Raw genomic sequence first — 25901 nt, 5'->3', positions numbered from 1 at the left:
ATCTCCTGGATGGAGGAGAGCAATGACTGACTTGGCAGACTGAAGCTATTTGGTCCAACACTCAGGGCCCACAGTTTGAAAAGTCCTGGAATCAGACATAGGATGAGGATTTTTGAGAGCTCAGGGTTACCCAGAAACAGCTGACACAAATAACTCCATGTTTAGTTAGGTGCAGACTGCGTAGCAAAGGTCTAAACAAGGTAGCCCTAAATGTAGGAGACATGACCACAGACTAAACCTACCCACATACCAATTCATCCAAAAAGATAAGTTACTCCATCTCTGGTTTGTAACCTCTGGATACCACGTTCTGGACCAAGTGCAGAAGTGTTCTTGGTAAGGCTGTCCAGGGATGCACCCAAAGGCAATCCCAATGGAGGGCACATGCCAAGGTGTCCCAGCTCAGATGATCTGGGAAACCACCGGTGAGCCAATGCCCCTACATGTACCCAGGCAGAAACCAAGCTGGACAAAAGAACAATAATATTCCCTGTGTCAGCAACAAATGCACAAGCACAAAAATTTGCCCACAGGTAGAGGACTCCTTAAAGCGGGGTTCCACCCAAATTTTGAGCAATATCTGTATGTATTCTCTTCCTTGCCTAGATGCTGACATGCCGTTTAAAAAAAAATTAAATCGCCGTAATTACCTTTTATTTTTCTATTCTTCTTTGCACTTCCTGGTTCTCCTCCCATGGGAGTAGGCGTGTTTCTAGCCTCTCCCAGACTCCTGGGAGCTAGTCTCAGGCTTCCCAGGATGCCACTGAGCATGTGCGGGAACGAGCGGTGAATACTGGGAGCACAGCATTCACCACATCCAGGAAATAAATGCTTGTGGGCTTCAAATGCCCACAATGAAGATGGAAACCGCCTGCAGTGAATAATATAAGTTATTCTTTCCGACGAAATCTGACACAGGCGGACATATTACACACAATATGTGAGTATGTAATGCTGAGAAGAAACGTTTGTGAATGAACTAAAAAAAAAAAAAAAAAACAAAAACGATAGATAGGTGGACCCCCGCTTTAAAGCCCAGAGTGGTAATTAGAATTGTCAGATGCAGCTAACTCCAAAATTCAAGATGGGTGGGCTGTATCAGTAGGGTCCAAAAGGGCACAAGCATGAGCTATATCCACAGACTGAACCATCCCATGTACTCACGCATCCCGAACAATAGAGTATGCTCCACATTACTTTCTGCTGAAGCAGTTACATTATGAAAATCCAGAGATGAACTCTGGAGGGCAGAGACGTTCGCTTGCGATTCCCAAGAATTACGTACAGACTGTGGAGCTAATGGCCATCAGTGACAAGGTCACTATTGACAGTCAGTACATGAAAATGTAAGATATGACCAACAAAGGATACTCCCTGACCCACTGCAGAGCAGGGGTTATTGCCCATCCTTGATTAAGTCACCATAGGTCTCTAGTACCAAGAGTACACAACTGAGATATTACCGTCCAAAGGTTTTTCATTGACCCACTGCAGAGCAGGAGGGGTTAAGGGCTGGCCATGACGAAGTCAAAATAAATGATTGGGTTTACATGTATTTTATGCTCTTTTATTGAAAAATATAAATATTTTAGGGTTTAGGGGATTCAGGAGGTGAGTTTTTAGGCTGCAGGCATTTGTTTAATTATGTGTACATGTTAAATAGTCAATGAAAAACAAAAAATACTTTTTTACACGATAAAAGTGTTTATTATAAGGTACTCACATTTTTGGACCTCTTTCTGAGGAGAACTCACAATGAAACACCAAAATAATGCGCTTTTGTGCCACAGATGGAACTAGAGGCTGATTCAGAAAATAAGCCAACATGTCTTCTGCTCGATGGAGGTTTAATGCATCCTTAACGGTCAGAAGAAAGAAAAATAAAGACTGTACTGAATGCTGCTTTTGACCTTTCACAAACTCCAAATAATAAAAGCTTTAGTTCATAGGTGCTACAGCACCAAAGTTATCCTCCAGTGCCAATGTGCATTGGTTTCAGTTATTAGCTTTCCAATCACCAGTTCAGTACATTTCACTAAAGCTATTTTGTTCCTTCTCTGCAATAACAAAAGCAGTTTGCCATGATAGCAGAGTTGGCCTAGGCCACTGACATTAACACAGAGACTTACACTAAGGCAATCGGAAAACCGCTCTAGGGGTGAAGATGGAGTGCCAGATTGCTGTTAAAGCAGAGTTCCAGTCCCCCAAACACTTTAAAGACTGCTCTGCATTTGTCCAAACATGTACTGTACATTAACATTTACAACATGTCATCTGTGTTGCACTTTTACTTTCTAGAAAAAAATAGTTTTTTACTTACAGATCTCGGAAGCAGGCAGGTTCCATTTTAGCTGTGGGCATCTGAAGCCCTCCTGTCTTCATTCCGCAATTTCTGGGCAGATGGCTACCCAGCATGCACCTCCCGATTTCGCGCCTGCGCAGTAATGCCGCTGCGTGGCTCTCCTTCCTGACAGGTTGCAGGATACTGTGCCCGCATTCAGTAAACTATGCCCACATTCCACGTTTTTTTGTTTTTAAGGCCACCCACGCCACATACTTACTGGTCCGAACAGATCTAATACACTTCCTCCCGGCAGATGCAGTGCTTAGAAAATGTCGCCTAACTCCTCCATTAGCATAATTTCCTGTCATCAAATAACGCAAGATTTCGGCAGTAGAAGATTCACAAAAAGTCCTGGGATAAATGACACCGCTATCTTAGGAACCCTTGTGAATCGCTTAGTGACGAAATCGCCTAGGCAGGGACTGCCGCAAGTGCAGGATAAAGAAGAAAATAAAAGGCATTTCCATTGAGAAAAACAAAAGATAAGTGCATAAAATGGGTGAAACTCTGCTCTAAGTGGCAGTCCACCTTCATCCTGGAATGGTTTTCTTGCATGTGCCACGGATCCTCCCCAGATCCGATTAATAATAATACATTTATAGGCGCCTTTCAGAATATCCAAGGTCACCTTACAAGAGGCTGATTCACCGAGAGCTGCGGATCATGGCTTATGTGTTGCGTTTCCTTGCCAGATTCAATATTGCTCTGACCCTTAGTCGCTATTTGTGATTTAGCTTGGCAATCGCAAATCTGCTACCACCTCTTAACTGTCATTTCAACCCCTGTAGTGGACATGAACATTACAACTGGTCTATTGTGAGTGCTTGAAAGTGTGCCTAGGGCAGTGGATAATTTTATTGCGGTAGGATGGAGATAAAGCATCCAATAGAGAACAATGGGGTTGATTCACTAAGAGTTAAATAACGACAAATAAAATGCGGTAAAACACCGCATGCAGTAAACCAGTTGTGAAAGTTCAATTCACTAAGAATTTACCGTTAAATACTGAATGTGGTATTTGTTAGATTTAGCAGTAATTACCTCATTATTTAATGCGGTAATTTACCGCCTTGAGCTGGTTGCTAAGGAGCGTACTGGGATTTGTCAAAAAACAGCCTGGCAGTTCTTTGACAAATAGCTGGTTGCTAAGCAGCGGGCCGGGAAGCCGCTGCTGTGTCCTTAACAACCGATGACTCAAAAGGGAAAAAAAAAAAAAAAAAAAAAAAAAAAAAGCAGGACAATTAAAAAGTATGAAAAAATTAAATTAAAAATGGCATGGGGGCCCCCATCTGAGCAAGGGAGAAGAAACACCGAAAGAAGAAGAAACCACTGGAGAGAGAATAGGGAGAACAACTGAAGGAAGAAGACACAATTTTTAATAAAGGACTTGTCAAAAACTGTCTCTTGTGCTTTTGTAACACTTTTTTTTTTTTTCGGTGAATGGATGGGTACCCCATAATCATTCACATGGCTGGGGGAGGGTTCCCTTGTTAAAGGGGATTTTGAGATTCTGATAAGCCCCCTGACCACCACAACCACCTCCCAGGGTTGTCTCTATCAACATAGGGAAAAGGTGCTTTGGGGTGGGGTGCCCCACAGCACCCATCCCCTTTTCTGACCTGCATGCTCGGATAAGGGCCTGGTATGGACCCGCTGACGAGTCATCAGTTGTTAGGGATGCGCCGGCAGGCTTCCCGGCCCCCTCCTTAGCAACCAGCTATTTCTCAAAAACCAGCCTGGGGGTCCATAGACCCCCAGGCTGGTTTTTGACAAATACTGCCAGCCAAACCCTGGTGGGGTATCGTATGCTTTTTAATGCTCTGGTCTGTTTGGAAATTGGACTTAAGAGCTTTTTATGCAGTGTTTTTTTCCCCCGGTAAATACTGCATTATTACATTTTTTTTTTTGGTGAATTGGAATTAGTTTACTGCATGCGATAATTTATGCAAATGAGTAACCTGATCCCCTTATCACATGCGGTAAACCTTACTGAATTGACCCCAAAGACCTTTAAGGCTAACCTAAAATTGTTACTCAGGTTACTAGGCTGGACTTGGAATGATATTCGTGTTCTTAGATCCACTTAAAGTGGAACTGAAGGCATTTTACAACAGACTACTAGCAGGCAATCACATGCAAGGTCTCTTCTGCAATAAAATAAACCTACCAGCCTGCTCAGTTTAGGGAGCATGTCAACTGAGCTGAGCATACTTGGCTCAGGTTACATCGATGGCACGGTCCCTGTGTGCCGGGATGACCGAAAAGCTGCACAGGAAGCAAGTATAGTGTCTTTAGTTCGGCTTTAAAAGCTGAACTTTAGACAGATGTGAAAAAACAAAAAAAATGCAGCTCTGTATTTATTAACACACCTTTTTGAAATGCAAGTATTGTGAGTATCTGTGATAAATTGGTATCAAACACCTGCAGTCCACTGTGCAGCAGAGTTTGGAGGCAGAAATGGGGAAGCAGCTAAAGGAGCCAGTTTTGCTTGCAGTACAAAGAGCAGGCTGATAGTAGGAGAAAGCTCATCTTCTGCCGTTTCTCCATTTACCATACAGTCACAGGCTAGAGAAGGGAGGAGACCTGTAGCGGTTACTGAACTGCAGCCGATTAAAAACAGGTCTCTGGCCTGGTCAGAAAGGACTGTGCTCTGTAAATTTTATGACTGGGATAGACAAATTCTGCTTTATTTATTTTTTAGGTGAAACAGCCATTATATTTATTTTCATAAGTAATATATTTAAAATAGAACTAAAGGCAAAACTATTTCTTTAGTTATAGATGGAGTGAAGAGGAACTAGAACACCTGTCCGTTTTTATTGCTGTCTGTGCCCGTTAGGGAGAGATTCACCCTTTCTATTTGTCCTGTTTACCTTTATCATTGAAAGTGAAAGCAAAAGAAAATACCAAAAATCCAGAAATCACAGTAATAGAGGGGAAATCTTACATCGGGGATACTAGTTCTGATGGCCTGGGGGTCCCCAAAGGATTCCCTTGAAGTGGTTGTAAACCTCATGTTCAACAATTACAGAAGACATGCACCATTGTCTTAGCTCTTTCTTTTAAAATCAAAAGCACATTAGTTGTACCTGTCACAGCCCCCTGAAAAACTCCGGTCCGTGTCTATGGGCCAGAGCTCAGGAGGCGGAGTCCTGACATCACAGGACTCCCGTCCCATCTGTACACTCCCCCATCCCACCAGAAATAACACTAGCGCAGCTTGAATGCTGAGCTGTAGACTTTGAAATCAGTTATCCTCAAACACTAGGCAGCATTTGAGGCACAGGGGGTGCAGACTTTCATAGGCAGAAGAGAGCTGCGCAACTGTCAGTAATCAGTACACAGTGGACACTACAGTAACTTATCTGTGCTTAGCCATGCTAACAGAGGAGGAGGGGGAGGAGGAGAGAGACATGCTTTCACTGTAATCATTATCAACAGAGACAAACAGCCTCGCTCAGATTTGGCCCCACAGTGCCAGGGAGAGAGCGGAGCAGGAGGATCATAATTAACCCCTGAATGGCTTGAGGTGTACAACCACTTTAATTTGTAGGGATTTCCTCCCACTTCCTGTTTTGGCTATGGAACAGGAAGTGAAGGGGCACAAATGGGAAAAAAAAAAAATAAACAGGGGTTACTCTAGCCTCACTAACACTTTACAAAACGTGAAAAAAAAAAAAAAAAAAAAAAAGAAGTTTTGCCTATAGTTTTACTTTAATGGTTTGCCCAGAGAACAGCTATAAAAAGTTCATGACTGGTCACAGGTAAAACACCTCCAATTTAAAACAGACATTTTTATATAACAGATTTGTCACACTTTAGTACCTTCTGAACGTCAGTGGCTCACCTTTATATGGCCCCCTTCGTATTCATAAGGATATCGGCAGTCGACAATGTACACTTTTTCCACAAGACTGCTAAACTCTCCTTGAATTAATGCTGCCAGCTAAAAACAAAAACTGGTGTTACTTCAGTAATGAAACATGACATGTGCGCACACAATATTTTGGCTAAATGCCTCAACGGGCTCACTGAACACTGAAAATGCTTAGAAAGTTTTTAACCAACATGCCATTCCAGTTGTAAAATATACACTCACAGTCTCTCCAGTGATATAGCGAAGATCCTGGTGTCGTCCAGTCACAGTAGGCAAAGCATAAACCTGTGACACAAAAAGTTTCAAAGCAACAAAGCACAGCAAGCAGTAAAACAAACACCAATTAAATTGGCATTTGTCCCTGTAGCGAACTGATGTGGAGAAATTAGGTAATTTTTCCAAGGACCACACTTATGCAGCAAAAAATATTTTAAAATAACAGGGTCCATAAAAGATTACAATATAGCGTATATGCATGTATGTGTAGTTTGATACACACAAATACCTGACCTTTGAAAAGTCTCCAATTAGTTGTCTGTGACTATAGTCCTCATCCAATGCTTTAGTAATATCTACATCACAAAGAGACAGGGTCTTTTTCAGAGATGCTCCCTGTAAATTAAAAAAAAAAAAAAATAAAAAATAAAGTAAAAAAACAAAGCATTCTTTTTTAAAAGAGAAGATCGGTAATAAAATAATAAAAAAACAAACAAAAAAAAAACAAACACACACCCGCCTAGGTGGATGCTGCATCACTCTTCTGCCACCTTGAAGACCAAGAACTAAGCGATCAAACACCGCCGATCGTTTGGTTCTCGGTCTTCTGTGAGCAGAGAGTCGGTGACTGTCAGGGCAAAGCAGAGATGAGAGAGATGAGAGATTATATATAAAGAAAAAAAAAAAAAAAAAAAAAGATATAAAAAAGGAGGACTCACAATTTCCTGTACATCAGCTTTGCTGTTTGTGTGAAAAAAAACACACACACACACACACACACACACACACACACACACACCCACCAAATGTATCTTCAATGCAAGGTCAAATACATTTCTAATATGGACTTATTATCTATAAATCAAATTATGGCGTTTAAAAAAGATCAGAACATTTCTCTAACTTATTACATCCTGAGAAAAAAGAAAGAATGACCTTGGTAGCAACAAATGAAACTAAAACAAATGTAATAATGCAAGCGGACGTATAACACATTGTAGAATCTTAATGCACCATTTAATTTATGTAATCCAGCACTTAATATTTCCTCACCCGTCTTCTCCGCTGAAAATTTTCTTCATCATCAGGCTGGAGTGGACTGCTTGTACTGCGCCTTCTTTTCACCTTAACAGGGGTCTCCCCATCTTGTGGGCGTACAGGTCTCTTTAAAACAGGCCTGTCTAGCTGCTCTGGCATAGACGGTGATCGATAAAGCCTGCTTCGATTCATAGACACCTACAAAAATGTAAGAACATACTTTTGGATTGAAAAAAAAAAAAATGTATACAATATTATATATATAATATATCCATGTCTGGTTAACAAGACACTGTTCTGCATTATCTTGAATATGCAGTTCAGTTTTGGTTGCCAGTCCTCAAGAAAAAGATGTTCTTGAATCACAAACAGTTCAGTGAAGGGCAACAAAATGAAAAGGGGATGCAGTGCACTTAAAAGCAGAGTTCCAACCATTTTTTGTGTTTATTAAAAGTCAGCAGCTACAAAAAAAAAAAAAAAGTGTAGCTGCTGCCACTCACCTGCCCCACAATCCAGCAATGTGGCCGCCGGAACCCTCGGTTCTCTCCCTCGCCTCTCCCTGGCATCACAAGTGTTGGCACCCGGCTGTGATAGCTTGCGGCTTTACAACTGGGTGTGCACTGCGCCTCCTCAATGGCCGGGCAATCTTCTGGGACCTGTGACATGTCCCAGAAGATTGCAGGGAGGGAGTTGCCTAGGCAGCCCGAGCAGAAGTTGGAGCTGGGTACCTGTCAAAACTAGGTACCCGTTCCTCCCCCCCAAAAGAAATGACATGCCAAATGTGGCATATAAGGGGGTGAGGAGTCCTTAAGACCCCCTTTCACACTGAGGCATTTTTCAGGCACTAAAGGACTAAAAATAGCACCTGTTATGCGCCTTCCCTGCAGCCCCAGTGTGAAAGCCTAAGTGTTTTCAGGCCGGAACGGTGCACTTGCAGGACGTTAGAAAAAGTCCTGCAAGCAGCATCTTAACAGCAGTGTATACACCGCTCCTCAACCGCCCCTGCCCATTGAAATGAATGGGCACCACTGCCGAAGCACCTGCAAAGCGCTTCGGCAGCAATGCTTTTCGGGTCCATTTAACCCTTTCTTCAGTCGGTTAAAAGCGCCCCGCTAGTGGCCGAATAGCGCCGCTAAAACTTGCAGTCCGCAGCTCAGTGTGAAAGGGCTCTAAGGTGGAACTTCCACTTTTAGGTGGAACTCCACTTTAAAAAGAGATACGATTACAATGTACAAATACATCAAAGGTGAGTAGATCACAGCAACTGTGATAAAATGTTTACCCTAAGGTCCCTGAAGAGGACACACATCCATGATTTGAGGTTAGAAGAAAATAAATTTTAACCTTAGATTGTGGAAAGGGTTCTTTACTGTTAGAGCAGTAAAATGTGGAACGCTCTTCTCTCAGGTAATGGTACAGCTTATTTTATCTGGTGACCCTGCTAGCAACACATTTCTAGAAAGTTTGTTAGGACTACAGTACAGAACACCTTTCTCTCACCTCATCTCTGTAAAATAGATGGGAGGGGGTGATTTGTAGTCTACAGACAGAACTAGAAATGATGCCAACTGATAGGAGTACAGCAGAGGCAGAGTGTAGGGGGAGTTATGAACACACTAGATTTCTGACAGAATTAAGGGGTAATATTTAAAACACCGAAAATAAAGTGGTCATATTTTACATAAACTTAAATGCAATCTAGAATGCAGAGTCCTATATAATTTGCACTCATTTACTCTAGAATACAGAGTGAGTCCTATATAATTTACACGGATTTATCTCACTGAATATTTTACTTTACAATCAACATTTAGTCTAGGGAGACAAACATGAAACTTGAGCATATTACCCATATAGTAATTAATGTTCTGGTAATATAGACTTACCACTCACCACTTCACTTGTAGAAGTTGCACTTTTTATTTTTTTTTTTAAACACAACACAAAAAAACGTTTCTATACAGGAGTTTTGTAAGTTTCTGATATTGTTCGTCTTAAAACAGACCAAGTTAAGAAAAAAAAAAAAAAAGTAGTGTTATTTTACTTACATTGCTGACATCCATCTCTTGAGTCATCAAAGGTCCAGAAAGTAAGATGGCCATTGATGAGGACAAATTAGCAGCAGCTGTGGATGGATTCTTCATAAGAGAAAAAAATGACACTACTTTAGAAGAAAAATCACAGCTATGAATTAAAAAAAAAAAAAAAAAAAAGAAGAATAGAAAGAAGGAGAAGGAACAGTCACCAACACCAAATAAAAGTTTTAATCAGAATGTAAAGGCAGAAACAGACCAATGTTTCAGAGCCATGTAGGGGTCCTTTCTTTAGAGCAGGGGTGTCAAACCTGTGGCCCAAGATGGCTATGAATATGGCCCAACACAAGATTCTAAACTTACTTAAAATGTAATTTTTTTTTTAATATTACATGTATTAATATTTTGTAAAAAATTAGTTTACATTTGTGGCTGAAGAAAATTTAAGTTTCTCTTTACTGGACTATTTAAGTGTCATCTTCCCAAAGAAATATATCCCACTCTTCACAATCACGTCTTATTAATTTCAACTGTTTTCGGCAGCACCTATATTTGTTAGCAACTATTTTCAAGGATGATGTACACAAAGGGCAAAATTAGAATCAAAATATCTGATTAGCACCTCGAGAATTTAGAGAATTGCTACTACATCCATTGAACCAGATATTGATGCATTAGTTGATCAAAAACTATGTCAAATACCGCATTAGTTTTAGGTTGTCCTCTTTTACATACAAACATTTTGTTTTCCTTTTTTGGCTAACCGCTTGTCTGAATTCTTACAGTAAAGCAAGGAAACCAGGCTAGTAGTATCTTATTGCACTTTTACTAAACAAGAATGATGCATATACAAAGTACTTACAGTTACAGGACAATATATGGCATACAGAGCAATACAAATATGCAGACATACACTTGTGCTAGTGTGTCTATCTTTCCCTAGTAAATGAACATTGAAAATAGTTTGAATGAAATAGGATTACACTAAAAGCCCTTTGGTTTCAGTTCTAGTTGGAAGGAACCTCCACCATGCTTCACCGTTGCCTGCATACACTGATTGTACTTCTCTTCAGCCCTTCAGTGAACAAACTGCTTCCTGCTACAGCCAAATATTTCAAATTTTGACTCATCAGTCCAGAGCATCTGCTGCCATTTTTCTGCACCCCAGTTCCTATGTTTTTGTGCATAGTTAAGTCACTTAGTCTTGTTTCCAAGTGAGAGGTATAGATTTTTGGCTGCATTTCCTCTATGAAGACCACATCTGGCCAGACTTCTACAGACAGTAGATGGGTTGTCCTGGGTTCCACCAATTCTATGCTGATGGCACTGCTGGACTTCTCCCGATGTTGATGGGAAGTAAGCATGATGTGTCTTTCATCTGCTGCAATAAGTTTCCTTGGCCAGTGTCTGCAGCCCTCAGTGTTGCCTGTTTCTTTGTGCTTCTTCAAAAGAGCTTGAACAGCACTTCTTCAAACCCCAGTCTGCTTTGAAATCTTTGCCAGGGTACCAGGCAGCAAGAAGAAGCTGCAAAGCAAGTAGGTAATTAGGAAGTTGTTAAAGAGATGGCCAGCAGACAGGCACCTCTCACAAGATAAATGGAGATTTTTAAAGTGATCCTACATTAGAATGTCAAATATAACTACCGTTCGTATTGCTATTACAATGCTGACGTTCCAAAAGGAAAGTGTTTGTAAGTGACTATAGAACTGTTAATTTAACAGTATAGAAATGTTCCTATGAGAAAGTAAAGTAGAGATATATGTCCTTGTCGTTGGGCATTAAGCCATCAAAAGTAAAGCACATTCTTAATCTTGGTAGTCTCTCTTGTTGTGCACAGCTGCCCTAGTGTGAGAACATTAAAATAAAATCTTGAGTAAAAGCAAAAGGTTGCACTAACAAGTGGAGACTTGATATTCGCAATTACACCAACATGTATGCCTCCTCTCCCGGCCTGTAGAGATGACTGAGCTCCAGGACCCGACGATCCTTGCTGCAGCATCCCACTGGACAGTACGAGGAGCCGTGCATGTGGCTGGACCAGCCGACACTGTGTGGCGTCAATCACGGCCGCGATAGGAAGCGGTGACAAGTGAATCGTCTCCCCGAATGGGCGCCTGCTATGACAACATGTTTCGGAAGTGAGGCCTCCTTCAGGTCACCTGTGAAAAACATCCATCCCCACTCGTCGGGTCCTGGAGCTCAGTCATCTCAACAGGCCGGGAGAGGAGGCATACAGGTTGGTGTAATTGCAAATATCAAGTCTCCACTTGTGAGTGCAACTTTTTGCTTTTACTCAAGATTTTAATTGAATACACGTTATGCAGCTGTGCACTCTTTCTCCCTATATGTGTTACAGATTTCAGTCCACCACTCAGTGGATTCACAAGGGAGCTGCAACAGCTAGATCAAGAGAACTGTTAAACACAAATTGGTATCCATTTAAGAAGTGTTTCTGGGACTTGCGCTGATTGGAAAATTTTGTATGTTTGGACCTCTCTTGTAGTGCAGTTTTAGTGTTGTCCCATAGTGAAGTGATGTCCTTTTTGATAAGCAAATTGTAGACCAGCTACAACAAAAGCTAAGTGACTTTCAGGGTGTCCCCAGACTTTTGCCAATCTTCATTTTTAGGGAAAGATAGATAGCGTGCGCACGTATGCATGTCTGTAGCACTCTGTATGCCTTGTATTTCCCTGCAACTTTAAAAGGTGTTCGTCACCCCCCCAAAAAAATAAATAATTGGATCCTGTTCCCTTAAATCCTGAATAACAGCACAGTGCTTGTGCTGTGTAATTTGCCCCCCTGTGTCATATAAAAAAACCTGGCTGATTCTGCCTGGTTATGCCCTCCCCCCTGTAAACTGACCACGGTTTATCATGGCTGCTGAGCCCTGACACCGTGGTCAGTTTACATGCCTCCATCATCTGCAGCTCTCCTCTGTCCTCCTCTCCCCTTCCTATCCATGCAATGCTATATGATTTAACAATGACAAGGCTAGAGAAAAGAAAAAGGTGACATTGTTTGCATCAACCAGCTATATGAGCATATTGTTTAAAAGTACAGTAGCAAGCAAACATGTTAGAAGTGAGACTAAAAACTAAATAAAACTAAAATGTCCTTCACTCCTGTTTTCCCAGAACATTCCAATAAATAAAGCAACAGGATTGGTTATTTTCTAACATTATAACAATGATATCAGATATACAGTATGGAGAGTAATGCTAGTCATACACTATATAAAAAATTAACGTTACGCTTACCGGTAATGTCTTTTCCAGTAGTCTTTCAGGACAACCACATTGAGAGACCTTGGCTCCTCCTCTTCCTTGGAAACACTGCACCAGCCCCCATAAATTTACACCTCCCCCTGCCAGCCTCAGTTTTTTCTAGAGCACCTCCGGTTAGCTGGGGAGACACAAGAACACGTTAATAACATACTATCACATATTACTATTGTGCCTTTTTTTTAGGTCTTCCACAAGACCCCCCAAAACTTCGGGTGGGTACTAGGGCTGTCCTGAAAGACTACTGGAAAAGAAGTTACCGGTAAGCGTAACTTTAAATTTTCCCTCCCCGTCTTTCAGGACAGCCACATTGAGAGGATAGACGAGCACTTACCACTTAGGGTGGAACAACAGCTTGCAAAACCTTTCACCTAAAGGATTGTTCACTTGCTGATATCAGATCCACTCTGTAGCGTTTCACAAATGTGGTGAAACTGGACCATACGGCTGCCTTGCAAATCTGCTCTGGCGTTGCTCCAGCTCTTTCCGCCTGTGAAGCTGCCATAGCTCTAGTAGAGTGTGCTTTAATTTCCAATGGGTGCCTCTCTACCCGCTAGCCTGTAGGCCTGACTAATGGCTATTCTGAGCCATCTGGCAATGGTGCATCTGGACACCTTCTGTCCCTTTCTTGCTCCGCAAAAAGAAATAAAGAGAGAGTCTGACTTTCTAAAACTCTTCGTCAGCTCTAAATAACGTAGGATACATCTCCTGACGTCTAAAGTATGAAACCTAAATTCCCTTTCACTTGAGGGATTAAGACAAAAAGTTGGCAAAATTACCTCCTGGCTTCTATGGTATTTCGAAGCCACCTTCGGTAAAGAAGCCGGGTCAGTCTTAAAAATGACTCTATCCGAAAACACAAAAGGGAGGTCTAATTGAAAGGGCCTCTATTTCACTGACCCTCCTGGCTGTGGTTACAGCCACCAAAAAAACAGCTTTATACGTTAGGTCCTTTAGAGTACACTCTTCTAAAGGCTCGAACGGGGGTTCTGTCATAACCTGTAAGACCAGGGAAAGGTCCCACTTAGGGAAGGAAGGACCCTGCACTGGTCTCCGTCTTGAAAGGGCTCTGAAAAACCTGACCACCCAGGAGTTGGTGGCCAGGGATTTCTCTAGGTACGCGTTAAGCGCTGAAACCTGGCTTTTAAGAGTACTGATGGCTAACCCCTTATCAGCCCCGCATTGCAGAAACTCCAGGACTGCTATAGGGCTCTGCACCTTAAAAGAGTTTTCTAGGCACCAAGCTCTAAAACGCCCCCAAACCTTTTGGTAGATTCGGCGCGTCTCCTCCTTTTTACTATCAAGGAGGGTGGATACCAGTTGATCGGAAAAGCCCTTGCTTCTTAGAATCTCTTCTTCAGAAGCCAGCCGGCTACGTTTCAGCGGCCTACCTGGGGACAGAGAACTGGGCCTTGCGATAGGAGATCCTTTCTGGTCGGAAGGAGCCAGGGAGGTTCTGCCGCAAAAAGGATCGAGAACCAAGCTCTCTTGGGCCAGTACAGAGCCACTAAAATTAGCGTGGTGTTTTCTACCTGGGATTTTCTTAGAACTGCTGGCAGAAGCACCGGAGGTGGGAAGGTGTAACAAACTATAAAGTGCCAACTTTGTGTCAGAGCGTCTACCCCTAACGCGTTCTTCTCTCTCAGCAGATGGAAGAAGTATGGGGTCTTTGTATTGCTTCTTGAGGCAAATAGGTCTACTTCTGGGAGGCCGCATCTCCTGACTATGAGGTCGAAAACCTCCTGATTGAGTACCCAGGCCGCCTCTCTCAGCTGTGTTTGGCTGAGAAAATCTGCCACTATGTTTTCCTTCCCTTTTAGGAACACTGCTGAAAGGGACAGAGCATTGGCTTCTACCCAGCCGAGGATCTCTGTGACTAGGTTTAACAGAATCCCGCTTCTCGTGCCACCTTGCTTGTTTATATAAGCAATGACCGAAGAGTTGTCGGACTGTACCTGGATATGTTGTCCCAGTAGGTCTTCCCTGAAAGCTCTGAGTGCCAGTCCCACTGCTTTTAGTTCCTTCCAGTTGGAGGACCTTTTGAGCTCCTCCTTTTCCCATGCCCCCTGCGCCCATCGAGGTCCCAGATGTGCCCCCCAGCCTCTGCCACTTGCGTCCGTAGTAATCACTCTGGACACTGGAATGATCCACAGGCGCCCTTGTGACAGATTTATCTGCTTCCTCCACCACCAGAGGGACCTTTTGACCTGAGGAGGGATTGAAAGCAGAGTGTCTAAAGACTCCTGGCTGTGGTCCCACACCTTTAGAATCAGTACCTGCAGGGGACGGAAGTGAAGGCCTGCCCACTGGACTGCTGGGATGGCAGAAGTTAGTAGGCCGAGGGATGACATGGCCACCCGAATTGATACCTGCTGATTGCTCTGAAGGCACGCTACTGCTTGGTCTAGCTTCAGAATTTTCTTTGGTGGGAGAAAAACTCAGTTGAGTAGAATCCAGCAGGTATCCTAGATAGGAAATCTGTTGAGATGGAATAAGGCTGGATTTTTCCAGATTTAGTAGCCATCCTAGCCCTCTCAGGGTTGTTAGTTCCAGATCCAAGATTAGTTGTTCTGAGGATGGTGCGAAGAGAAGTAGATCGTCTAGGTCTGCAATAATTGATACCCCCGATTCGCAAAAAAGCCATGGCCTCTGCCATGACCTTCGTAAAAACTCGGGGTGACGAGGATAGGCCAAACGGCAGCGCCTGAAACTGCAAGTGAATGGTTTCCTCTTCTACCTTTACTGCCAGGCGCAGGAATCTTTGAAAGGCCTCCGCAATGGGGATGTGGAGGTAAGCGTCTTTCAAATCCAGTGACACCATATAACAGTTCTGGGGAAGCAACGCCCTGACTGTAAATATCGATTCCATCTGGAATCTTTTGTAGACAATCACTTTGTTCAGAGATTTCAGGTTTCGAATTAACCTGCAACTCCCTGAGGGTTTTCTCACCACAAAAACGTGTGAATAAAAGCCTGTCCCTTCTTCTTTTGGAACTCTGCATACTACATTCTGTTCTAGTTCCTTTAATGCCCCTAGGAGGGCTTCTGCTTTTGCCTTACACCTGGGGTGAAGCGTTATTAAACTTCGACGCGGAGGGTGCTTTGTAAATTCCAGACAGTACCCCCTTCGTATGATCCCCAGGATAAATTGGTTGGGGGAGATTACTTCCCATTGTGGAAGGAAGGCTCCCAATCTTCCCGCCACTGTGACCCCTGAGTCACTGGGTCTTACTGGGCTGCTCAGGAGGGCGAAAAATTGCTCCTCCTTTGCCCTTACCCCTTTGGCTCCAAGACTTTTTCTCCTGTGACTTGGGAGGCCTTCTTTTTTGTAGACGAAACCCCCTCTTGGGTTGATTCGGGGGCTTTCGTTTCACTGGGAACGCTTTCTTTTTATCGGCGGTACGGTCTAATACTGTCTCTAGACCTGGGCCGAAGAGCAGATCGCCGGTCAGTGGAATGCCACATAGTTTAACTTTTGAGGCATTGTTGCCTGGCCATGTTTTGAGCCAGAGGGCTCTTCTGGCTGAATTGGCAAGTGCAGCCGTCCTGGCTGACATGCGCACTGACTCAGTCGAAGCATCAGCTATATATACTACGCCTCTTAGAATTGTTGGAGAAGGACAACAAAATAGTCTCTTTTGCCGTACCTGCCTCAATATGAGCCTGGATTTGTGTAAACCAGTGCTCGAGGTTTCGGGCCACCACCGTGACTGCCATCTCTGGTTTCAGATTACCTAGAGTAGATTCCCAGGTCTTTTTTTAACAGGGAATCAATTCTCTTGTCCATGGTATCGGTCAGAGCTCCCAGATCCTCGAAGGCCAGATCTGTGTGTCTGGACACTTGCGAGAATGCTGCGTCCAATCTGGGGTTCTTGTTCCAGATTGAGGCAGGATCGTCCGAAAAAGGAAACCTTCTTTTTAGGGACCCAGAAAAGAAGGGTTTCCGTTCGGGAACCTGCCATTCTTTTTTGACCGTATCTATTAGGACCTCATGAACAGGAAATACCTTTTTCTGTTCCTTTAAGCCCCTATACATCTGGTCATGGAGAGATAGGGTTTTTTGTCCTCCTGGATACCCAGGGTGGTGTAGATAGCCCCTAGGAGGTCCTCTACCTCGTAAAGGGACAACTTTTACTGTGAGGGCTTCCTGCACTCCCCCTCCCTACTCTCTTCCTCCGAATCGTCCTGAGAACCGGAGATAGCACTGTCTGGTTCCTCCCTGGCTTCCTCTCTGGAAGTACCTGCTATTTCTTCTGCTGAAGTAGTGGCCCTCGGTTGGGAAGATGCAGAGTCCTGTGCTAAGAGTGGGGTTGTATTCTGCGATGCAGGTGAGGGTTTAAGGGGAACCTGTAACCCTTCAAACAGGGTTTTAAATGATTGGAAAGTTGAGGATAGTTCCTTGACTGATGCTGCTACCCCTGATTCCTGTTCAGATGTTCTTTCATTAACTAGTGCATCAATACAGTCCTTACATAAGACCTTTATCCAAGCCTCCCCTAGGGTATCCCTACAGGAGGCACACTTTCTTTTAGAGCTATGTGGGGAGGTTTTTCTCAGAAGATTTCTGAAATACATGGAAAAAAAAACACCAAATGGAAAACAAAACACCAATCAACATCCCCATAAAACCTCACACAGAAATACAACCATGGGGAGAGTCAAGTCCCTCCTATAAAATGAGGGACCTGGTCTCCCCCCCCACCCACCTAGAGGGGTTCCTTCCCCTCCCCCCACTACAGGAACCATAAGGGGGAAGGGAGAGCCTAGGTAGAGGGTACCCTTACCTTAGGCTGGCTGGAGCTGGCATCGCTGAGCGCCGTCTGAGCATCTGCTTCCAACATGCTGGTGGGCGGCCTGTGGAGTCTTCACACCGCCTGTGCAGTGAAACAACTCATCTCCAGCCTATGCCCGGCCCTCTATCAGCAACGCGCGACCCGGAATCGGAAGTCGCGGGTCAAAGGACACACATCCGCACCCCCCGCCTGAAATGACGTCACCCGCTGTCCGGCCCGCTCGGCTCCACTGCGACCTGTACGCTGTACAAGGGGTACAGAGATGCCTCCTGCAAACAGCCCTATGGCTGTGAAAGAGGGCCCCCCCCAGACTTCCACCAGCGCACGGCGAATTGGGGGAGGCGGACGAGATGCGACCGGTAAGTAGCCTGCCGCTGCCCCAGAGACCCCTGTCTCTTAGTTAGGGACTTTTTTTTTTAAATATAGCCCCCAGTCTCCCTGACTACTTAGGCCTGGTTCCTAACGCAGTGTTTCCCCACCGGGGGAAACACAAATAACTGAGGCTGGCAGGGGGAGGTGTAAATTTATGGGGGCTGGCGCAGTGTTTGCAAGGAAGAGGAGGAGCCAAGGTCTCTCAATGTGGCTGTCCTGAAAGACGGGGAGGGAAAATAGTTCAAGCTAATTATCGAATAACAAACACTTGGTCATGAGAACAAATGATAGTGTCATCATGTAATGACCGAATTTTGAATGATAAATCATTCAATGGACATAAATGAATCAGTTTTTCATCCGTTTTGTCACATATGGCAGTGCGAACAGGTACATTTTTAACGGGCGAGAAACACATTAACCTTTCAATTTATCATTCGTTTGGCAGAAGTGTTCCAATGTGTTCCTTCAATTTTGGCTCTGAATAGTCAAAAACAATTTTCGGTTTGTGCCCATTAACTGGACGAAAACCGAACAAAAATAGACAACATAAAGCAGGACTTTACCTCTGACTCCTCTTCTTCATCCATAGCAAAAAATTCGGAGAACCCATCAAGGTTTCCCATTTTGTCCTCATCAACACCAGCTGGAGCAGAACTGATAGGAGAAGCTAGGACCCGGAGTTCGGAGTCCTCCACTGTACAGAGGTCGTCCTGTAGAGATGATTATTTACAAGATAAACATAAAAACATGTTTTAGGAACATATCTAAAATATCAGGCAATGGTTGGCGTACAGTACAACAAATTAACTAATTTGATATATAACCATTACATGAAGATGTAATGAAAATATTTTTGTGCAATTTTATTTTTTTACCTTTTTTATGTAACAGAAGTATATTTGCCAACAAGCTTTCAGTATGTATAGCAGCAGTACTTGTTACCTGCATTGTTCACCAAGTTTTCAAAACTGGCTACAGATTCTGTGGGTCTAGGTTAACCTTTGTAAAAGTACAGCTACTGTTCAAAAGTTACCTACAGTATGTCAAACGCAACAGAATAAAAAACAAACACACACAAATAAAGCTTTGGTATATGAAGGCATTCTCGTATTTTTCACTGAACCATCAGAATTTTGAGCATTTGTGCCAGAATTATCATACAGCGCAACGCTGTATGATAATTCTGGCACAAATACACAAGATTCTGATGGTGCATTGAAAAAATACGAGAATGCCTTCATATACTGAAGCTTTATTTGTGTGGGTTTGTTTTTTTATTTTGTCAAAATCCCTGTTTTTTGATGAGGAGCGCTATCATCTCTTCTGTTCATGTAAAGTTCATGTATGTTGAGTTAAAAAAAAAAACAAAAAAACAAAAACACAACTAGTAACAAAATCAGAACGTGTAGAGAGACTAGAACACTATATCATAACATTATAAAGTGATAACTATAATACAAAGCACAGCATTTACCTATGAAAGAATACCTCCTATACCATAAAACTCACCTTGGTTCCAAATGTTGGCGATATCGGTGTCACAGCTGCCTCCCGGAGAAGCAGCATAGAGCAGGGGTTACCTGGATTCTTAAACAGCCCACCCTCCTGAAAAACCAGAGAAAGGACTGACACAATGGCCAACACATAACGTAGAGCGAAAAGGCAATCAAGAGATAAAATAACGACAGCTTTCACCACATTTTTCTTTCTGCGTAGGGACAAGCAGATCATATGCTCTTTAGCATTAGTTCACTGTTATATGCAGGGATTTTGTTCTCATAAAATAGGTGCAGGAAGTCAACGAAGACCCCCCCCAAAAAAAGCCACACACACACCCTCCAAACTGCATCAAATAGTGGGTGTGGTCAAATTTTACTAATAGTGGAAGGGTCTTAAAGGGACATTAAATACCAGGAGTACATTATGTACAGAGTTCAGAGGTGCGCTACATGCAGAGTTCAGAGTTCACCCCTCTTCAGCTCTGCATGCAACAACCCCCCCCCCCCCCCCAAACCTCTGCATGCAACTCCCCCCCCCCCCACCTTCTCCCTTCCTGCTTAAAAGCTCCACCACCTTTCACATTCTTCTTACTTGTGCTGCTGTATTAGGCTGAAGCATCCAACACAGAGCACACTGTAGGTGGCTCTGCCTCTCTCACCTGCAGGGATATCATCAAGTGGAGGTGTCGGCACCTGCACTGCACCCCAGGCACCGGCATCTCCCTTGTCCCCATCCTGCAGCCGCTTAGGAGATCATATCTGTGGGAGCTGCTGGGAAAACAAGCTGTCACTTGGAAACACAGAAGCCAGACTTCTGTGATTACAAGTGATAGTGGTGAGCAGGGAGCAAAGGGACTGAGCCAGAGGTGGTGGAGCTGAGTTCCATCAAATACCAGCTGAAAAAAAAAGCCCTGGACATGCATCTCCTATTGTGAGAAAAGAAATGCATCAAAGCACAACAGCTTCCAGAACCACTTCCAATAGATCAGCCTCAATAGTAAAAGTTAGCACACTCACATTTTCTTTATTACTAGAATCCTTTTGACGTCCAGAAACCTTCTTAAAACTTGGGGTGCTGCAGAGAAGTCTTGGCTAAATGCCCAAAAAACAAAACAAAAAAACCCATCAACATCATTTGGCTTTGTAATAATAACTTGGTAGTCAGAATAAAAAAAGTCTGGTAGGGCCATCTAAGAAGTCAGCAAGTCAATCGAATTACCAGAATGAAACAAACACTGGCATACTAGGTTTGAATAAGGGTGGCCTGTAATAACAAGGAAGATGCTACAGCATTTTTTTTTTTCCCCCATAAAAAAAAAAAAAAAAAAAAAAAAAAAAAAAAAAAGTGGTCACCGTTTTCATTACAAACCTTGTATACCATAAGTGTCATCATTGGGACTCTGTTTCTCTATGCAAATGCAGGGAAATCATAGCCGATAGGATGGGCCAGCGAGGTGCAGTACACATATTTGCTATTACAGCACCCTTCCCCTGTACCCCTAAGAGTCCTCAGCATGATGCAAGCAAAATGCCTTGATGGGTGGATGGCAGTCTAGATAGATGGGTATTCCTAAGCAGGCCACATTTGCATGTAGACTATCCTACATATTGCCCACATGCGATGCGGAGCCTCTAAGATTGAAATAACTGAAATGTAATTAACAAAATGGGCAAGCAAGGGACAGTGTTGGCTGAGGAAGGGAAAACAGGGGTGCTCAACCCGTGGCCCCACGGAGATCTCTGATGTGGTCTGCGACCTCAAACCAGGGAAGCGCATGCCCATGCTCTGGGATGGCAGATTAGCAAGCCCAGATCGCGATCAACGTGTTGCCGACCCCCCATCCCAGAGTATCAGCGTACAAGGAACTGGTACCAGCAGCAGAGGAAGCAGGTGGCCGCAGAGGGAGCAGCATAAGCTGATGCTTTCTCTGTAGCTCTGGCTCCTGTCCCAGGCAGAGTGATACCAAGTGCACTTCACCTGGGACCTTTCTAGCAGCCTGGAGAGGGATACCAGCAGAAGTGGGAAGAGGAAAAAGTCAGTGTATTAAACATCACATACACTACACTTTTGCAATGGACATCATAGCACTTATAAAAAAGTGTTATTAGGCGGCCTTCACATTGATCTGCAGGTGCAGCACAGTACAAACCTGCGGTTTTCCTGTGAGTTCGCTGCACTGAGCTATAGACTTATATTATATCCTGAGGGTTTGGTGTGCTTTCTGAAAGTGCACCAAAACTCCTGATTGCAGGAGTTTTGGTGCACTTACAGAAAGGGCACCACACCTACAAGATGTAATAGAAGCCTATGGCAAAACGCAGCTAACCCGCAAGTGCCCCTAGTTTATTGTGGCTTGGGACTGTTTACCAAATCACTTAAATGAACCTCACTCTTCAAAAGGTTGAGCACCCCTGGGCTAGACGATTCTTTATGTCATCCAGACAGAAAACGAGGCAGGCTCTGACTGGCAGGAACTTCTAATGCACACTGAGAGGTTTAGTAGTGAATTCAAAGTATGCAATATAGGTACAGGAGAGGTGCAAAAGTAAAAATAAGGCTGGAGATGAGCTTTAATTCACTAAAACATATTTATTGCTGTAAATGTAACTATGACTAGCCGTCACTTACCAGAGATGTATTTGTAGTTCCTTTAGGGCATTTCCTGTTTAAAAAAAATAATAATAATTTTAAACAATTACACTTTAAAGCCCTTTTGAAAACAGGATCAGATTGTGATTATGTGTGAAAATTACATCTACTTTATAACGAAGTTAATTAGATAAAAGGTGAATGCAAAAAAGGGTCAAATAAACTGGAGAATCTTGGTAGACTAGATCACTATGGAAAAATTGCCAGACTCCTCAGTGTCAGTCTCCTAGATGTCACCAACTGGTATTGAAACCTATTGTTCCAACAATGTGATACAACAGCATATTGAACAGTGCTAAAGCATATTTAGTATGCACATTTGATCTGTTCAAGATTTTAAAAAATTAAAAATTAAATAAATAAATAAATGGGAATCTTCAGTTTTAGATTTTTGTGAAAAAAATGAAAATGCATTTTAAGTGCAACTTTAGTATATCTAAACCAGTCATGATATTCACTTCCTGTGATCTTGTACACAGTAGGACAGAGAGGTAGCAATCTAAGGCTGTTTTCACACTGATCTGTTGCAAAAATGCGGTAAAAACGCATATGCGTTTTTACAACGTTTCAAGTGAGTTTTGCACCTGTGAAAAAAATATATGCGACTTAAAATTTGCACCAAAAAACGCAACCGTGAGTGCGTTTTTGATGCGTTTTCCATCTCTTTCAATGGAGAGGTACGTTTTTGGTGCATTTTTTTTACTAAACCAAACATGCACCATAAATGCAGCACTTGCAGGACTTTTAAAAATGCAACTGACAGATGTGAAGAGTTCTATAGGATTTAATGGTCATGTATTTTTCTTAAACTTTTGTTAAGGCAAAAACGGAAGAAAAACTAGTGTAAAAGGGCCCTATAGCCGGCCATAGATGGATTCCATTCGGGTTGTACCAAAGTCGGGCCATTGATCGACCTAGGTACAACAAGCCTGTTGGATTTTATTACATGTGATTACTGGCGGCAGCTATAGTCACTAGCAGTAATCACTGTGTTCTGCCAACCAAGTAGGCTCCCTGCTGGCAGAATACAATAGCTCTGTGGAAGGAATTCCCCATCAACACTAACTATATTGAAGGGGGAATCAAGTGATTTTTTTTCCTTCCACCCATGATAGAAGGAAAGAAAATTGCATAATCTATGGGCTGCTTAAGCCAATCAGAGTTGTATTTCTTTGCACAGAGCTAACAGCAAACAGTTTAAACATACTAACAGGAAAAGAGAGCAGAACTATACCCATATCAGTGTGCAGATTATCCTTTAAATGTCAATAACAGGCCATAGGCCAGCTTGACTCTTTGCGAAAGCTATGCTCAGCTCCCCTGAACACCTTTTCTTTTATCGTACATCACGGGACACAGAGCCATAGTAATAACTATGTGGGTTATATAGGCCACCTTTAGGTGATGGACACTAGCACACCCTAAGACAGGAAGTTCACTCCCTATATAACACCTCCCCATTACTGGGAGCACCTCAGTTTTTTCGCCAGTGTCTTAGGTGTTGGTCACGAGTAGAGGTGCTATGCTAAAGCCCTGCTGGGGTAATCCGTGCTGGGGCAAGCTATGCAGCCAGATCCAAAGTGCCATTAAGGCCAAATTGGATGGTACCCGGGCCTCGTGGTGGAAGAAACGAGGTTTAGCCCGTAACGCTTCTCTTTGAGAGCTGGACCATGGGATCCAGTGTTTTGTTTTTTTCAGCCATAAAGCTTCCTGGCAGGGTTCTATACGGGTCCAAGGGAGTGGAACCCCAATAAAAAGGGACCCCGGTCCTTGAGGGTTCTTTTAACAGAGCCCGCCGTGAGGGGTGAAGATTTGGTCTGTTTGGTTTTACCACAGAATCCTGCGGCAGGATAAGGTAAGTGGAGATTCCTAAGGAATTTTACATTTTCTTATGGATTTTCTCCTTGTAGTAAATGTTGTCATGCCTAAAGTTGCCACCGGGGGCTGTAAAGATCACATACCTTGTTCATGCTTCCCATATCTCGCTTTGTGTCATCAGAAGCTGCAGGCTTCCTCCAGCTAAGCAGTCCCAAGCCTCTGGTAAGATGTTGGAGGGGGTTTTCTTACAAAAACACCCCCCACCTGGGCAGGAGTTTCTCTCTCCTCTGCCGGAATAGGCAGAGGGAGCCCAGAACAATCGCGGTATGCCACTCCCTCTCCCACCACCCGCCCCCCTTACACACACACACACACTGATCGGAGGCCCGTGCGGGAAAACAGTCTTTTTTTTAAAAGGGGGGGGTGTCGCAGTAGGAAGACGGAGGGGCGTGGCTTAGCGCGGCGTTGGCATGCCTCAACGTCCACAGCGTAGGACTGCATAAAAAAGAGCTCCATTTGCCAGACTGCAGGCTGACCCATACTCCCCTGAAAGACTTGGGGTGGCTGGTCAGGGTGAGCCATCGGGTCCATCAAGTGTTTCAACTGTTTGCAACATTGCAGCCCCTGTCTATTACTGAGGAGGTTTTTTCCTTAGCTTTGGTGGGATTGGAAGAAAGGTTAGCAGCTTTAATCGCATCTTCCCAGAGTGGGAGAAAACGCGACAGGTCCCCTTCTACCACCCAGAACCCTCAAACAAAGGAACAGTGGGCAGGAGAGGATGAATTTCCCTCAGGGGACCATGAAGATGCTGATGACTCCTCTTCCGAGGGGTCAATTATGGAAGGACCTCCTTCAGCTTCACAATCTGAAAGATTGCTGGTGCAATCTCTTACTGAAATGGTCCGCCCCACTTTATGCTACCCTTAACTGTGTCAGCTGGGAAGCCTACTTGTTTGGGTTCGCTAAAGCCTCCTCAAGCTTTGCATGCCTTTCCTGTCCATTCATTGCTGGAGCAGCTTATGTATTGAGTGAGATCACCCAGATAAGCATTTTTTTTCCTCCTAAAAAATTCTCAGCACTTTATCCCATGGAGGAAAATTCACTAAAAAGTGGGAGATACGAGCAATTGACACTGCTATATCCTCTGTGAATAAGAGTTTGACTTGTCCGGTTGACAATGCTCAAATGTTTAGGGATCCAACTGATAAGAAATTGGAATTCCTGTTAAAAAAAACGCATTTTCTTTGGCAGGTTCAGTGACTCAACCTGCAGTGGAGGCAATTGGTGTATATCAATCCTTGAAAGACCAGTTGAGACAGGTGCTCAAGGTTATCCCTGATCAGCAGGCCCAGGATTTAGCCGAGCTACCAGGGGCTTTATGTTTTGCAATTGACGCTATGAGAGATTCTATTCCTCAGGCCTTATGCCTTACGCTTGGGCTGGTGCATATGCGTAGAATCCTATGGTTGAAAAATTGGTCAGCCGAAGCGCCATGCAAAAAACTCCTAGCTATTTTTCCTTTCCATGGTGAATGGCTGTTTGGGGATGATTTCGATAAATACATCGAAAAATGTCAAGTGGAAAAAGTACCCTTTTGCCAGTTAAGAAAAGGAGTAAACGTCCTTCATTTAAACGGGCTCCTTCTCCAGTGCCAGGGGCATCAGCCTCCAGGCAGTCACGACGGCATCCACTGTCAGGTTCAGGAGGTAAGCCTCAGGGTCAACCCCAGGGACAAAAGAAGTCCTGGGGAAGGAAACCTACAAGACAAAATACTAAAGCCTCTTTATGAAGGGGTGCCCCCGCTAGCTTGAGTGGCGGGGGGTGGGAGGGGGACTTCTGCAGTTCTCAAGGGTCTGGCAGGAGGAGTTTTGAGACAGATGGGTGGTCTCCACAATAGCTCTAGGTTACAAACTAGAGTTCCGAGAGTTCCCGTCTCCTCGTTTTCTCAGATCAAACGTCCCCAAAGATCCAGAGAAA

General features: G+C 43.6%; 1 protein-coding gene across 6 annotated transcripts in view; it reads right to left on the bottom strand.

Moving 5' to 3' along the window:
• Nucleotides 1-25901, bottom strand: part of CDC25C (cell division cycle 25C) — an 86637-nt gene that overhangs the window by 16912 nt on the left and 43824 nt on the right. For all 6 annotated transcript variants that reach the window (XM_073620416.1, XM_073620417.1, XM_073620418.1 and 3 more), the window contains exons 6-15: nt 22086-22119; nt 20474-20548; nt 19467-19562; nt 18521-18667; nt 9524-9613; nt 7491-7673; nt 6732-6833; nt 6444-6506; nt 6192-6290; nt 1724-1857 (exon numbers count right to left, since the gene is read on the bottom strand). In XM_073620416.1, coding sequence (XP_073476517.1) covers nt 1724-1857; nt 6192-6290; nt 6444-6506; nt 6732-6833; nt 7491-7673; nt 9524-9613; nt 18521-18667; nt 19467-19562; nt 20474-20548; nt 22086-22119 — 1023 coding nt within the window. The remainder of the gene's footprint in view (nt 1-1723; nt 1858-6191; nt 6291-6443; nt 6507-6731; nt 6834-7490; nt 7674-9523; nt 9614-18520; nt 18668-19466; nt 19563-20473; nt 20549-22085; nt 22120-25901) is intronic.

Source organism: Aquarana catesbeiana, linkage group LG03 (genome assembly GCF_042186555.1).
Source record: "Aquarana catesbeiana isolate 2022-GZ linkage group LG03, ASM4218655v1, whole genome shotgun sequence".
NCBI lineage: Eukaryota > Metazoa > Chordata > Amphibia > Anura > Ranidae > Aquarana > Aquarana catesbeiana.
The sequence above is the reverse complement of the archived record's forward strand: the minus strand, read 5'-3'. Positions and strand labels throughout refer to the sequence as shown.